Source organism: Astyanax mexicanus, chromosome 21 (assembly GCF_023375975.1).
Source record: "Astyanax mexicanus isolate ESR-SI-001 chromosome 21, AstMex3_surface, whole genome shotgun sequence".
Classification (NCBI taxonomy): Eukaryota; Metazoa; Chordata; class Actinopteri; order Characiformes; family Acestrorhamphidae; genus Astyanax; species Astyanax mexicanus.
Window position 1 is genome coordinate 42128546 of NC_064428.1, and position 16147 is coordinate 42144692.

The 16147-nt window shown below is 40.1% G+C and overlaps 1 protein-coding gene across 1 annotated transcript in view; it reads right to left on the reverse strand.

Moving 5' to 3' along the window:
- LOC111190109 (uncharacterized) overlaps nucleotides 1-15236 on the reverse strand; it is a 33127-nt gene extending 17891 nt beyond the window's left edge. The window contains exons 1-9 of the mRNA XM_049469561.1: nucleotides 14992-15236; nucleotides 14407-14435; nucleotides 13724-13745; nucleotides 13546-13570; nucleotides 13055-13259; nucleotides 12112-12305; nucleotides 11183-11280; nucleotides 10938-11050; nucleotides 10515-10691 (exon numbers count right to left, since the gene is read on the reverse strand). Coding sequence (XP_049325518.1) covers nucleotides 10515-10691; nucleotides 10938-11050; nucleotides 11183-11280; nucleotides 12112-12305; nucleotides 13055-13259; nucleotides 13546-13570; nucleotides 13724-13745; nucleotides 14407-14435; nucleotides 14992-15046 — 918 coding nt within the window. The 5' untranslated portion in view covers nucleotides 15047-15236. The remainder of the gene's footprint in view (nucleotides 1-10514; nucleotides 10692-10937; nucleotides 11051-11182; nucleotides 11281-12111; nucleotides 12306-13054; nucleotides 13260-13545; nucleotides 13571-13723; nucleotides 13746-14406; nucleotides 14436-14991) is intronic.
- Between the last annotated feature and the right edge of the window lie 911 nt (nucleotides 15237-16147).

Here is a 16147-nt window from a genome sequence, read left to right on the forward strand (position 1 = left end):
CTCCTCTGCCGAAGATGACAGCATTCCGATCATCACTTCCTTCACCAATGTCTCATTCTCTAGAGCCCCACCAGATGGGTCCAGTATCAGTTGTGCTTTCTGTTCTGGAGAAAGGGAGTCGATGACTGCCACCTAAGAGAAATAAAAAAGGAATTGGCTGTGAATATGAGTCGTATTCCTGCAGTTCCCCTGCTGTGATTGGACCTAAAACAGAAATCTAAATTGATGGACAATAGCTCTACGAGTCTTGAACGTTAGAACAGGAAACGATAGTGTTACCCCAGAGATGTTCAGGTCTTTGAGGTCGGAGTAGTTTGCCATTTTCCAGAACTGACCCAAGTTGGTTTTCAGCCATTCTGCATCACCGTGGATATCCTTGCTGCAAACTGTTTGAACACAGAACAGCAGAAAAAGAAAACGGTACAGGTCCCGTCATATTATGAGGCCGCTGTATCTAAGAAACAATGACTGCAAAACATGCTGCAAACACATGCCTGGAAGCAGCTGTGTACGAAGGGGCATGTACCTGGTGTGTTGACCTCTGCAGCAGAATCCTTCAGGAAACTGACTAAAACCTCTGTTATTTCCTCCCTCCTGCTGGCAGTCATTTCAAAGAAGACGTGGCTCATTCCTGAAACACTGCAAGAAGAGAACATTATATCTGATAAGAAATTGACTTGGTATTTGCCAATGGCAACAGTTGATTTCTAGGCTGCAAGGGCAGTAAGTTGGACCGCAACGGAGAATTGCAGTTTTGCAACCATAAACTTACATTACTCGGTAGTTGGTGCAGTTGGTGTGGTTGATGGCCACCGCTAGCATCTCAGCAGTGAAACTGGGAAGGATAGGGACTAGCTTGACATCAAACCAGTCTATCCAGTCAGAGGTCTCAAACTCTGGGAATTCTGTGCTGATGATCTGGAAGGTTCGATTCATCATCACATCTCTCACAGCAGGAATTATTTGGTCGACCTGCAGAGAAACCACGCAAGAGGCCGGAATTGAATCTCAAGCCAGTGTCTTTCCTCAAATCACAGATACCACCCCACTGCAAGTGTAGTTGTGTAGGGATTTTATACAGTTTGAGCCTGTCACTTACCTTACGATCAGTGAGGGCTGTGAGAAACTCATCCAGGTTCCCAAAAGCATCGCCATTGTCTAGTCGGTTGAACACTTGGTCGATTTGTCTTGTGCTGTTCAGTGCTCCAGAAGTCAGAGTGAGTTCAGCTGCTTGGCTAGGGGTCAGCAGATCCAAAGATTCGAACTGTAAAACGCCAGAATGACCAGCCGTTACTACCCGTGCCTGATAGTCGACATCATACCCCCAAAAAACGCACAACTGGTGCAAGTTTGATGTCACTTACGGTGGACAAATTTGCATATAGATCTGTGAGCTCTGTCAAAGTGGCATAGTTGAGGAACTCTCCAAAGTTCTTTTGTAACCAGTCTTTGCTGTCAGAAGCACTGGAAACACACCCAGGATCTACAGTGAAAGCAAAAAGCAAAGGGATTGAAAATAGAACTTTGTAAAGAGATCTTGTTTTATTGCATTTTGTTGTCAAGGAGGGCAAAATGTCTCTTTGTACCTGAAAGGTCATCTCTTGAGAGGAAGGGATAGATGAAATAATTAAAGACGGCCCATTTCTGATGCTCTTTCATGAGTTGATCTTGCCCGCTAAATGCCTTCACCCTAAGTTGGATAAGAAGAGATCAGATCTTAGTGTGGATTCTATGCTTTTTCTTAACAAACTGCATTACATAAATCCCTGCTGTGCTGTCCTAAAGTTCTGCTCTCCATACTTACACAACTTGGTAGGACCGACAGCTGAAGTTCTTAGAACTGAGACAGGAGAGGAAGTTTGTGGACACTGTTGACAAAAATGGTCTGAGCCTAATCTGGAACCACTTGTTGATGAAGGCAGCATCCGTAAGCTGTGCCTCACTGAAGTTGTTGAGTTTTACCTCACCGACGGCATCAAGAACATACGGTTGAGACAGACTGATGTTCAGAGTCTGTAAGAGAAAGTGGACATTGGAATATACAATTCCAAACCAATGTTACAGTTTTGTTAAGCTGCCACTAAGTGTTACCTACCATTTCGGAGAAAGTGTCTAGGGCTTCATCCAGAGATGCTTCAAACTTTTGGAAGAAAAGCTTCCAAACTGTCGTGTTGTAGTCCAATTTGCTGGCGAGCTGACATGTCAGCACTGTGACAAGGTCACTGGAGGACAGAGCTTCATCCTAAAAAAAACAAACAAACATAAATAAATAAATAAACCGGTTCAAAAAAGTGAATTTTAAATGGTTACGTAAATGACAACATGCTGCATAAGGAGAGGATTGCCAAGAGGAATTTTGCAACGGGTTCTTAGAGGCCTTACTGATGAACAGATGTATTGAGAGATGCTGATGTTGCAGAGTTTTTCAGAGACATTTCCAAAAGAGGCTTGAGTCTGTGGTGGAAGACTGTGGAGGATAAAATTCTATTATATCACCTGTAATACTTCTCAGAGTTCTACAATTTTAATTCGTTATAAGCACAAAGACTTACCCGCCTACTTCTTGACAAAAATTATCTGCGAAAAGAAAGAAAATTCATCATAAAAATGATCATCAGCCTACTCAAATGTATGCTTGCAACACGTGATCTGGAAGTTTAGAATTATTAAGAAAGCACATGCTTTATCTCTTACCGTCTACAACTGTCTCCTTGCACTAAAGGAAAACAAGTGATGAGAAAGCATGTTAGCCAGTGGTAATAGTTTTCATGTACATTCATAAAACAATGCAGTTCCTTACAGAGGACTACTTACCACTCCTACGGGGAAGGGAGCCGTGCAATCTAGAGAAGAAGAAGGGAAAATTTTGCGTTTATTCTACGGTAATGGGCAAGCTAAATCCACCATTATGTGTTTTTGGAATTTGTGTCCCTTGCATACCTTGTGGCAAAGTTAGGCTCAGTAATTCTCTGCTCAATCTGAGTCCCTCTTCCAGGTCAAGTGGAAGAACTGCCAGACTCATGTCCATGCCCCTCAAACTGTGTAAAACAGAAAACATTCTGTTACCCCATTTTTATTCCCAATTCTATGAGCCAGTACATGTTCCATAAGTAATCCAAGTTAACTAAACAGAATCAGTCACTCACATTGCCTTATAGGAATCACAGCTGAGGTTTCTGGGGATCAGGTCAAGCCAGCTGGGTTGGAAACTGGCCAGAAGAACTATGAGATACTCTTGGAACCACAACTTAAACTGACTTGGCTGGAAGACGTCAAATTCGGGAGCCAGAGCAGTCAAAGTCAGGTTCAAGATCGTGTCTCTCACAGCTTCGTTTTCAATGAAGTCGATTTGTTTCTAGAAAAGAAGAAAATAACAGGTTTAAATCTACTGTAGAAATTGTATTGCTCCACTGTAATTTCCACAAAGTTTGCTTTGTTGGGTGATGCCACATGTACTTTTTACAGAAGAACAGCTTACCTCTTCGGTGATGTTGACAAACATCTCAAAGAACACATTCAGCTGCTCCTCTGCCGAAGATGACAGCATTCCGATCATCACTTCCTTCACCAATGTCTCATTCTCTAGAGCCCCACCAGATGGGTCCAGTATCAGTTGTGCTTTCTGTTCTGGAGAAAGGGAGTCGATGACTGCCACCTAAGAGAAATAAAAAAGGAATTGGCTGTGAATATGAGTCGTATTCCTGCAGTTCCCCTGCTGTGATTGGACCTAAAACAGAAATCTAAATTGATGGACAATAGCTCTACGAGTCTTGAACGTTAGAACAGGAAACGATAGTGTTACCCCAGAGATGTTCAGGTCTTTGAGGTCGGAGTAGTTTGCCATTTTCCAGAACTGACCCAAGTTGGTTTTCAGCCATTCTGCATCACCGTGGATATCCTTGCTGCAAACTGTTTGAACACAGAACAGCAGAAAAAGAAAACGGTACAGGTCCCGTCATATTATGAGGCCGCTGTATCTGAGAAACAATGACTGCAAAACATGCTGCAAACACATGCCTGGAAGCAGCTGTGTACGAAGGGGCATGTACCTGGTGTGTTGACCTCTGCAGCAGAATCCTTCAGGAAACTGACTAAAACCTCTGTTATTTCCTCCCTCCTGCTGGCAGTCATTTCAAAGAAGACGTGGCTCATTCCTGAAACACTGCAAGAAGAGAACATTATATCTGATAAGAAATTGACTTGGTATTTGCCAATGGCAACAGTTGATTTCTAGGCTGCAAGGGCAGTAAGTTGGACCGCAACGGAGAATTGCAGTTTTGCAACCATAAACTTACATTACTCGGTAGTTGGTGCAGTTGGTGTGGTTGATGGCCACCGCTAGCATCTCAGCAGTGAAACTGGGAAGGATAGGGACTAGCTTGACATCAAACCAGTCTATCCAGTCAGAGGTCTCAAACTCTGGGAATTCTGTGCTGATGATCTGGAAGGTTCGATTCATCATCACATCTCTCACAGCAGGAATTATTTGGTCGACCTGCAGAGAAACCACGCAAGAGGCCGGAATTGAATCTCAAGCCAGTGTCTTTCCTCAAATCACAGATACCACCCCACTGCAAGTGTAGTTGTGTAGGGATTTTATACAGTTTGAGCCTGTCACTTACCTTACGATCAGTGAGGGCTGTGAGAAACTCATCCAGGTTCCCAAAAGCATCGCCATTGTCTAGTCGGTTGAACACTTGGTCGATTTGTCTTGTGCTGTTCAGTGCTCCAGAAGTCAGAGTGAGTTCAGCTGCTTGGCTAGGGGTCAGCAGATCCAAAGATTCGAACTGTAAAACGCCAGAATGACCAGCCGTTACTACCCGTGCCTGATAGTCGACATCATACCCCCAAAAAACGCACAACTGGTGCAAGTTTGATGTCACTTACGGTGGACAAATTTGCATATAGATCTGTGAGCTCTGTCAAAGTGGCATAGTTGAGGAACTCTCCAAAGTTCTTTTGTAACCAGTCTTTGCTGTCAGAAGCACTGGAAACACACCCAGGATCTACAGTGAAAGCAAAAAGCAAAGGGATTGAAAATAGAACTTTGTAAAGAGATCTTGTTTTATTGCATTTTGTTGTCAAGGAGGGCAAAATGTCTCTTTGTACCTGAAAGGTCATCTCTTGAGAGGAAGGGATAGATGAAATAATTAAAGACGGCCCATTTCTGATGCTCTTTCATGAGTTGATCTTGCCCGCTAAATGCCTTCACCCTAAGTTGGATAAGAAGAGATCAGATCTTAGTGTGGATTCTATGCTTTTTCTTAACAAACTGCATTACATAAATCCCTGCTGTGCTGTCCTAAAGTTCTGCTCTCCATACTTACACAACTTGGTAGGACCGACAGCTGAAGTTCTTAGAACTGAGACAGGAGAGGAAGTTTGTGGACACTGTTGACAAAAATGGTCTGAGCCTAATCTGGAACCACTTGTTGATGAAGGCAGCATCCGTAAGCTGTGCCTCACTGAAGTTGTTGAGTTTTACCTCACCGACGGCATCAAGAACATACGGTTGAGACAGACTGATGTTCAGAGTCTGTAAGAGAAAGTGGACGTTGGAATATACAATTCCAAACCAATGTTACAGTTTTGTTAAGCTGCCACTAAGTGTTACCTACCATTTCGGAGAAAGTGTCTAGGGCTTCATCCAGAGATGCTTCAAACTTTTGGAAGAAAAGCTTCCAAACTGTCGTGTTGTAGTCCAATTTGCTGGCGAGCTGACATGTCAGCACTGTGACAAGGTCACTGGAGGACAGAGCTTCATCCTAAAAAAAACAAACAAACATAAATAAATAAATAAACCGGTTCAAAAAAGTCCATTTTAAATGGTTACGTAAATGACAACATGCTGCATAAGGAGAGGATTGCCAAGAGGAATTTTGCAACGGGTTCTTAGAGGCCTTACTGATGAACAGATGTATTGAGAGATGCTGATGTTGCAGAGTTTTTCAGAGACATTTCCAAAAGAGGCTTGAGTCTGTGGTGGAAGACTGTGGAGGATAAAATTCTATTATATCACCTGTAATACTTCTCAGAGTTCTACAATTTTAATTCGTTATAAGCACAAAGACTTACCCGCCTACTTCTTGACAAAAATTATCTGCGAAAAGAAAGAAAATTCATCATAAAAATGATCATCAGCCTACTCAAATGTATGCTTGCAACACGTGATCTGGAAGTTTAGAATTATTAAGAAAGCACATGCTTTATCTCTTACCGTCTACAACTGTCTCCTTGCACTAAAGGAAAACAAGTGATGAGAAAGCATGTTAGCCAGTGGTAATAGTTTTCATGTACATTCATAAAACAATGCAGTTCCTTACAGAGGACTACTTACCACTCCTACGGGGAAGGGAGCCGTGCAATCTAGAGAAGACGAAGGGAAAATTTTGCGTTTATTCTACGGTAATGGGCAAGCTAAATCCACCATTGTGTGTTTTTGGAATTTGTGTCCCTTGCATACCTTGTGGCAAAGTTAGGCTCAGTAATTCTCTGCTCAATCTGAGTCCCTCTTCCAGGTCAAGTGGAAGAACTGCCAGACTCATGTCCATGCCCCTCAAACTGTGTAAAACAGAAAACATTCTGTTACCCCATTTTTATTCCCAATTTTATGAGCCAGTACATGTTCCATAAGTAATCCAAGTTAACTAAACAGAATCAGTCACTCACATTGCCTTATAGGAATCACAGCTGAGGTTTCTGGGGATCAGGTCAAGCCAGCTGGGTTGGAAACTGGCCAGAAGAACTATGAGATACTCTTGGAACCACAACTTAAACTGACTTGGCTGGAAGACGTCAAATTCGGGAGCCAGAGCAGTCAAAGTCAGGTTCAAGATCGTGTCTCTCACAGCTTCGTTTTCAATGAAGTCGATTTGTTTCTAGAAAAGAAGAAAATAACAGGTTTAAATCTACTGTAGAAATTGTATTGCTCCACTGTAATTTCCACAAAGTTTGCTTTGTTGGGTGATGCCACATGTACTTTTTACAGAAGAACAGCTTACCTCTTCGGTGATGTTGACAAACATCTCAAAGAACACATTCAGCTGCTCCTCTGCCGAAGATGACAGCATTCCGATCATCACTTCCTTCACCAATGTCTCATTCTCTAGAGCCCCACCAGATGGGTCCAGTATCAGTTGTGCTTTCTGTTCTGGAGAAAGAGAGTCGATGACTGCCACCTAAGAGAAATAAAAAAGGAATTGGCTGTGAATATGAGTCGTATTCCTGCAGTTCCCCTGCTGTGATTGGACCTAAAACAGAAATCTAAATTGATGGACAATAGCTCTACGAGTCTTGAACGTTAGAACAGGAAACGATAGTGTTACCCCAGAGATGTTCAGGTCTTTGAGGTCGGAGTAGTTTGCCATTTTCCAGAACTGACCCAAGTTGGTTTTCAGCCATTCTGCATCACCGTGGATATCCTTGCTGCAAACTGATTGAACACAGAACAGCAGAAAAAGAAAACGGTACAGGTCCCGTCATATTATGAGGCCGCTGTATCTGAGAAACAATGACTGCAAAACATGCTGCAAACACATGCCTGGAAGCAGCTGTGTACGAAGGGGCATGTACCTGGTGTGTTGACCTCTGCAGCAGAATCCTTCAGGAAACTGACTAAAACCTCTGTTATTTCCTCCCTCCTGCTGGCAGTCATTTCAAAGAAGACATGGCTCATTCCTGAAACACTGCAAGAAGAGAACATTATATCTGATAAGAAATTGACTTGGCATTTGCCAATGGCAACAGTTGATTTCTAGGCTGCAAGGGCAGTAAGTTGGACAGCAACGGAGAATTGCAGTTTTGCAACCATAAACTTACATTACTCGGTAGTTGGTGCAGTTGGTGTGGTTGATGGCCACCGCTAGCATCTCAGCAGTGAAACTGGGAAGGATAGGGACTAGCTTGACATCAAACCAGTCTATCCAGTCAGAGGTCTCAAACTCTGGCAATTCTTTGCTGATGATCTGGAAGGTTCGATTCATCATCACATCTCTCACAGCAGGAATTATTTGGTCGACCTGCAGAGAAACCACGCAAGAGGCGGGAATTGAATCTCAAGCCAGTGTCTTTCCTCAAATCACAGATACCACCCCACTGCAAGTGTAGTTGTGTAGGGATTTTATACAGTTTGAGCCTGTCACTTACCTTACGATCAGTGAGGGCTGTGAGAAACTCATCCAGGTTCCCAAAAGCATCGCCATTGTCTAGTCGGTTGAACACTTGGTCGATTTGTCTTGTGCTGTTCAGTGCTCCAGAAGTCAGAGTGAGTTCAGCTGCTTGGCTAGGGGTCAGCAGATCCAAAGATTCGAACTGTAAAACGCCAGAATGACCAGCCGTTACTACCCGTGCCTGATAGTCGACATCATACCCCCAAAAAACGCACAACTGGTGCAAGTTTGATGTCACTTACGGTGGACAAATTTGCATATAGATCTGTGAGCTCTGTCAAAGTGGCATAGTTGAGGAACTCTCCAAAGTTCTTTTGTAACCAGTCTTTGCTGTCAGAAGCACTGGAAACACACCCAGGATCTACAGTGAAAGCAAAAAGCAAAGGGATTGAAAATAGAACTTTGTAAAGAGATCTTGTTTTATTGCATTTAGTTGTCAAGGAGGGCAAAATGTCTCTTTGTACCTGAAAGGTCATCTCTTGAGAGGAAGGGATAGATGAAATAATTAAAGACGGCCCATTTCTGATGCTCTTTCATGAGTTGATCTTGCCCGCTAAATGCCTTCACCCTAAGTTGGATAAGAAGAGATCAGACCTTACTGTGGATTCTACGCTTTTTCTTAACAAACTGCATTACATAAATCCCTGCTGTGCTGTCCTAAAATTCTGCTCTCCATACTTACACAACTTGGTAGGACCGACAGCTGAAGTTCTTAGAACTGAGACAGGAGAGGAAGTTTGTGGACACTGTTGACAAAAATGGTCTGAGCCTAATCTGGAACCACTTGTTGATGAAGGCAGCATCCGTAAGCTGTGCCTCACTGAAGTTGTTGAGTTTTACCTCACCGACGGCATCAAGAACATACGGTTGAGACAGACTGATGTTCAGAGTCTGTAAGAGAAAGTGGACGTTGGAATATACAATTCCAAACCAATGTTACAGTTTTGTTAAGCTGCCACTAAGTGTTACCTACCATTTCGGAGAAAGTGTCTAGGGCTTCATCCAGAGATGCTTCAAACTTTTGGAAGAAAAGCTTCCAAACTGTCGTGTTGTAGTCCAATTTGCTGGCGAGCTGACATGTCAGCACTGTGACAAGGTCACTGGAGGACAGAGCTTCATCCTAAAAAAAACAAACAAACATAATTACCGGTTCAAAAAAGTCCATTTTAAATGGTTACGTAAATGACAACATGCTGCATAAGGAGAGGATTGCCAAGAGGAATTTTGCAACGGGTTCTTAGAGGCCTTACTGATGAACAGATGTATTGAGAGATGCTGATGTTGCAGAGTTTTTCAGAGATATTTCCAAAAGAGGCTTGAGTCTGTGGTGGAAGACTGTGGAGGATAAAATTCTATTATATCACCTGTAATACTTCTCAGAGTTCTACAATTTTAATTCGTTATAAGCACAAAGACTTACCCGCCTACTTCTTGACAAAAATTATCTGCGAAAAGAAAGAAAATTCATCATAAAAATGATCATCAGCCTACTCAAATGTATGCTTGCAACACGTGATCTGGAAGTTTAGAATTATTAAGAAAGCACATGCTTTATCTCTTACCATCTACAACTGTCTCCTTGCACTAAAGGAAAACAAGTGATGAGAAAGCATGTTAGCCAGTGGTAATAGTTTTCATGTACATTCATAAAACAATGCAGTTCCTTACAGAGGACTACTTACCACTCCTACGGGGAAGGGAGCCGTGCAATCTAGAGAAGACGAAGGGAAAATTTTGCGTTTATTCTATGGTAATGGGCAAGCTAAATCCACCATTGTGTGTTTTTGTAATTTGTGTCCCTTGCATACCTTGTGGCAAAATTAGGCTCAGTAATTCTCTGCTCAATCTGAGTCCCTCTTCCAGGTCAAGTGGAAGAACTGCCAGACTCATGTCCATGCCCCTCAAACTGTGTAAAACAGAAAACATTCTGTTACCCCATTTTTATTCCCAATTCTATGAGCCAGTACATGTTCCATAAGTTATCCAAGTTAACTAAACAGAATCAGTCACTCACATTGCCTTATAGGAATCACAGCTGAGGTTTCTGGGGATCAGGTCAAGCCAGCTGGGTTGGAAACTGGCCAGAAGAACTACGAGATACTCTTGGAACCACAACTTAAACTGACTTGGCTGGAAGACGTCAAATTCGGGAGCCAGAGCAGTCAAAGTCAGGTTCAGGATCGTGTCTCTCACAGCTTCGTTTTCAATGAAGTCGATTTGTTTCTAGAAAAGAAGAAAATAACAGGTTTAAATCTACTGTAGAAATTGTATTGCTCCACTGCAATTTCCACAAAGTTTGCTTTGTTGGGTGATGCCACATGTACTTTTTACAGAAGAACAGCTTACCTCTTCGGTGATGTTGACAAACATCTCAAAGAACACATTCAGCTGCTCCTCTGCCGAAGATGACAGCATTCCGATCATCACTTCCTTCACCAATGTCTCATTCTCTAGAGCCCCACCAGATGGGTCCAGTATCAGTTGTGCTTTCTGTTCTGGAGAAAGGGAGTCGATGACTGCCACCTAAGAGAAATAAAAAAGGAATTGGCTGTGAATATGAGTCGTATTCCTGCAGTTTCCCTGCTGTGATTGGACCTAAAACAGAAATCTAAATTGATGGACAATAGCTCTACGAGTCTTGAACGTTAGAACAGGAAACAATGGTGTTACCCCAGAGATTTATGTATGTAGGATGTAGGAAAATAATTTGTCATTTAATTTTATATTGCCATTTTTTATTTCTGTTAAATAAATAAAAAAATCACTTACCACTGAGACATTTCCATTAAGAGTTATGATGTCCTCCCAAGATGCAAAACCTGAGAAACTGCCCAAATTGTCTCTCAGCCAGTTTTTAAAAGATTTGTTTCCAGAGACACACCCTGAGAATTTAAGCAAAAATATTCATATTTACAATAAAAGCCTTCAGCTCATGTCAGTGTGTTTTTCATTGCACGTAAAATATAATTGCTTCTAAAGTTTTTAATTGTTGCGTGTTCATTATTTCATGTCACCTGAGCTTCGGTTGAGGAAAGGGAAAATGAAATGTGTGTAGATTGATATTTGCTGCTCCATGTCCGTTATATTGGTCTGCTGGGTTAGAAATTTGACACTGCAGAAAAGAAATACAAAAGTCAAACTGTACTTTTCTCATACATCACACCTTTTCATGTGTCATACTATAATGTACAGTGAATCACTGCTAGGGTTGTCTATTTAGATAGTAGCATACAGTGCATTGCAGTGTGTAGCCTTATTACTGATTTTTGTGTTTTTGCACACAGACTATAAGCTTAATATAAAAAAATTGTTTGTTTAGAAATTAATTGATATTATTCAACCATTTTAAATCATATTAGATTAGAGAAAATTCATTCATTTATACATAATTTACCGATGTTTAGGCCTTTGGATCAACGTTCGCATTGTTGGTGTTTCAATCTTTAATCGGAGATCCGATCTTAATAATCGTTTTTTTTATTAAATAATAGGTCTATGCTTTTTCAGTGTTGCAATGTTAATTAACATCATTCTGAACAGATTTCACTCATTCAAACAGCCTCCAAATTTATAAAGCTCCGACTCATAATGACAGTGTATGGGGCGGAGCGGGGCGGGGTGGGGCGGGGTGGGGCGGGGCGGTTCGGGCTGGATATTTTGGGCCCGATCTGGTTCATTGGTTGGGGTTTGGGGAGATTCAATTTTTAGATTGTTAAATTAGGAGGAGGGACTTCCAACTAAAAAAAATAATTAATATTTCAACTAATATTTTTACAGGTGTCAGGGGAAGATTAGAAATGTGCACACAATACATAGAACTTTAAAAACATAGAAACAATATTAGGTCTGATTAGTTCAGTACTGGAACCCAAATTAACCCATGGTTCAAACCCCAACCCTTTAAAAGATAGCAAAACATGAGTCTGTGTGTTTTAGCACTTACATTTCCTGGTAACTCTCACAGCTGAAATTCTTCTTGTTCATTTCTGACATGAAGTTGTCATCAATGATTGGCAGGAGTGGGAGGAGCCAAGCGCACACCCATGTCTGAATGAACTCCACATTCTTCAGATTTTCTGAACTCAGAGAGCCCAAAGCTTCAGTCATGAAAGCCAGACCTGCAGACGAATTTACACCCTGAAACAGAATTAAATTAATTTGATTATTTTTGTTATTACGTTGTTGTTACACCAAACAACTTTCAGGTGTTTTCACCATCACAGACAACACTTCCATGCTGGAATTAAAGCAGATGAGCCTTGCTTGAGTTGCAGCACTCCTGTCCTCTTGATTGTTTGGTGTAAGGTGGTCATTATGAGTCTTTTTCTTGTTGTTTTTGTATTTAATAGAGTTTCTGATATAATGTTTAAATTATAAATAAAGTATGTCTTGGCTAATGCAAATGTAATGTGGGCCCTTGTGAATAATTACCAGCTGAGTTCTCTCCAGGACTAGTAAAGAATCAGCCGAAGATCATTTACATTTGTGGTGCATTGTTTTACATTTGTTTTTAACACCGTCACATCTGTTAACTTTTTAACATTTTCTGTTTCACCAAGAGTCTCAGCCTTTGGAAAATCTATAATTTGTCTAAGGTTTATTTTTATGTCACATAGGTCTTATACATAACATAAAACATATACAAAATATAAGTACAATACAGAATACTTTCTTAATAACATATACTATAAAAACATCTACATACCACTGCAGTGTTTATATATATAAGCTATTATATGCAATGACTTATAAAACAAAAGATGTTGAATGTTGTTTTTATTTTTTTTTATAACTAATAACAGTACTTCTTTCTGGAAGGTTGATTTTTTTAAATTGATATGTGTGAAAAAGAAACACTGGGGAAAAAGCAGTGCTTGATGTCTTACCCATAGTCCATCAGATGTTACATTGCCACTACTGCAAGAAACCTGAGTGGAATTAGTGGTGGAATTGATGGGGATAGCATCTATGGTGGTGGAATTGGTGGTGGAATTGATGGGGATAGCATCTATGGTGGTGGAATTAGTGGTGGAATTGATGGGGATAGCATCTATGGTGGTGGAATTGGTGGTGGAATTGATGATGTTGGTTCTGTTTGAAGAAGAGAAAAGTTATTCAATTATATGTGTCTAATATGTCAAGGATATTGCACATATATTTATGTCCATTTACAGTTTATATATGGCTGACATGGTTGTTTTTTACCCAGACAGAGAACAAGCCTAACCCTAGACTAAATTTTCTTTTCAACGGCCCATCTTCCTTCAGTAGTTGGGTTTAAACATTTTATATAAGTTTGCATTGAGTCAATGTGACACAAAAACCTGAAGTTTACAACAGTCCAAAAAACAGTAACATGAGAAGATTAATAACTTACTCTATGTTCAGGCTGCATGGTGATCCTGTTGTTGGGGTTTTTGGAATGAGGGTTAATAATGTGTAGCAGAGTGACATTAAGTAAAATATTAAGAATGGCATTATAAAGCATTACTGAACACACTGTGTACAAGTTAAAAGAACATTATCAGTGTGATAGAATGATGAATCACTCTTACCGTTGAGTTGAGTTGAATTGCACTAAAAGAAAATCAGCAGAAAAACGTGTTACTGGTAAACTTTACCTTACTTTAACTCAGTTATTTTCTCCATTATATATATAATGCTATATCGTAAAAAAAAAATAACATAAGAAAAAGGACATTGAAACAATTTTCCATTTTGGATGAAAATGACAGGTAAAAAAAAATGTCTTAAACAGATTGAAAATACGCTTGTCAGGGTTCGTACAGTCATGCAAAAACCTGGAAAAGTCATGGAATTTGAAAATAGCCATTTCCATGCCTGGATAAGTTTTGGAAAATAAAAATACCCAGAAAGTTTTGAAAAGTTGTGGAAATTTGGTCTACAATTCTTTATGTTGCTGTTTATCGATGGAGAAAATCAGTTTTGAGATACAAATACATCAGCTGGATTATAATAAACAATTTTGATCATAGTTTTAGTAGATTTTTGGTTTTACTGTCCATGTCTGCACTTTTTTTTATCGTATGGTCATGAAAATTTGAAGGCATGGACAAGTGATGAAATAATCATTGGAATGTATTGGTTAAAAAGTGTATGAACCCTGGTTTGTGTAAAGACGTATCTTTTCATCGTTTACTTTCAACCAAAATAAAAAGTAATTTAAACAAAACGTATTTTTAATGATACAGTGCTGGTGGTCTCCAGGTGATCTTACCTGTACAGTGATCAGAGCTGTGCAGCATCCTAATCAAAACAATGACATCATCATTAGCTGGTGTTTCACATGTGGGAGAAACCTAGTCTAATGAGGTTCTGAAAATTCACCAGTGCGTCAAATTCATTGTTTCTCGATGTTTCTGTCAGTATAGTTGAGATAATGGTGTTTAAAGTATCTAACTGGTGTATTTATGTGTTCATTATCTGCCTTATCTGTAATTGGTGGATTTGTGTGTTTTTGTCTTTGTTTTATGTGTTATATTGGCCAATGGCCATTTGGGAAATTAGTAGCTTATTTCATTGTAGAACTGTAGAATGACTTTAAATGCAGCGTCTTTAGAGAGGCAGAAATGGAAATCTCAATCATTTGTCATAACCTTGTAACTCCAGATTTGAGTTTTGTACGATGTTGCACTAAGATGTAATCTAAAGCACCGGATCTACAGATTCAGGGTCTGTTTAAACCATATTCCTACCTAAAAAAAGACATCAAGCCACGTCTAATTTGATGCACCGGTAAGTTTTGAACCCCCAAAAGGCCCCAGAAGATCTGATTCTGGTAAAAGTGTTGAGATAATCTCACCTGTCCAGAGAAAAGACAGGATGAGCGCTCTGTAGATCATGGTGTTTTCTCTCATTGTGGTTTGGGTTCGTTCACCAGCTCATCGTTCACTGATCCTGAAGGAAACGTTGGAGGAGATTCAACACAAGAAGATCAACAGAACCTAAACATCTGCAGAACATAAACGAGATCCAAAACTTAGATCTTAGACCTTTAGTCTGATTCCACTAGTAGAACATGATGTTCTCCACTGGAAGTTTGTGAAAATCATGCAAACAAATTTTGTTAAAATATTTCTGGTGCCCCTTTCAATAATTGCTGCACTCAACTACTTTAAGTTGCACACAGACAGCTTGTCTAGCCCCCGCAGAGGAAGTACTGTACTGTAAAATGTAGCGATGTTTAATAATGTCTTAATTAGTGACAATTAGAAGCTAGTTGAGACATGACTTAGCCTTTTGATCGTGTTTATTACTGCTGTAAGTATTAATGATGTACCCTTATTGTAAAATTATACCACAGTTAGTTCCGACCCTGCAATGTGATTGGCTGAGAGTCGTTCTATGAGTGCCATTATCAGCTGGTAATGCACTGTAACCGAAGCTCTTCACGTATTACTTAGCCACATACAGGTAACCTAGCAACAATGCAGTGCCATGTCATTATACACCACTGGGGGGCGCTGGCAAAGACGTGTTCTCACAAATAAATAAATAAAATAAATAAATAAGCCCAGCGATTCGAAAATACTCATTATTATACACATTATCAGCCACTAATATCAGGTTAGAAGTTGTTATTATTAAAATAAAAGCTTAAGTATATATATATATATATATATTACAGTTAACATCAGGTATTTTAAGCTGAATGTAAGGTGGACGAAAATAGGGGACCCTTGTAATTCCACAGGTCTCGCCGCTGGGTGGCGCTGAAGTAAACAAAACTTTAATTCTTAAAAAAAAACATTTGCTTGTAAAGTCAAACGAGTGCCGGATTTTAATCTACACAGATTTCTCTCCTGAAAACTGTTTAATTTATGTGTATAGGTATACAGGTTATAAAACACTATGGGTTGAACATTAAGCGTTTGTTAGGTGTGAGATGTTACATAGTTCCCATATTTCACATCATCTGAGTTCTAATTATGGATCAGACTCGCCCTGTAATTATCAAA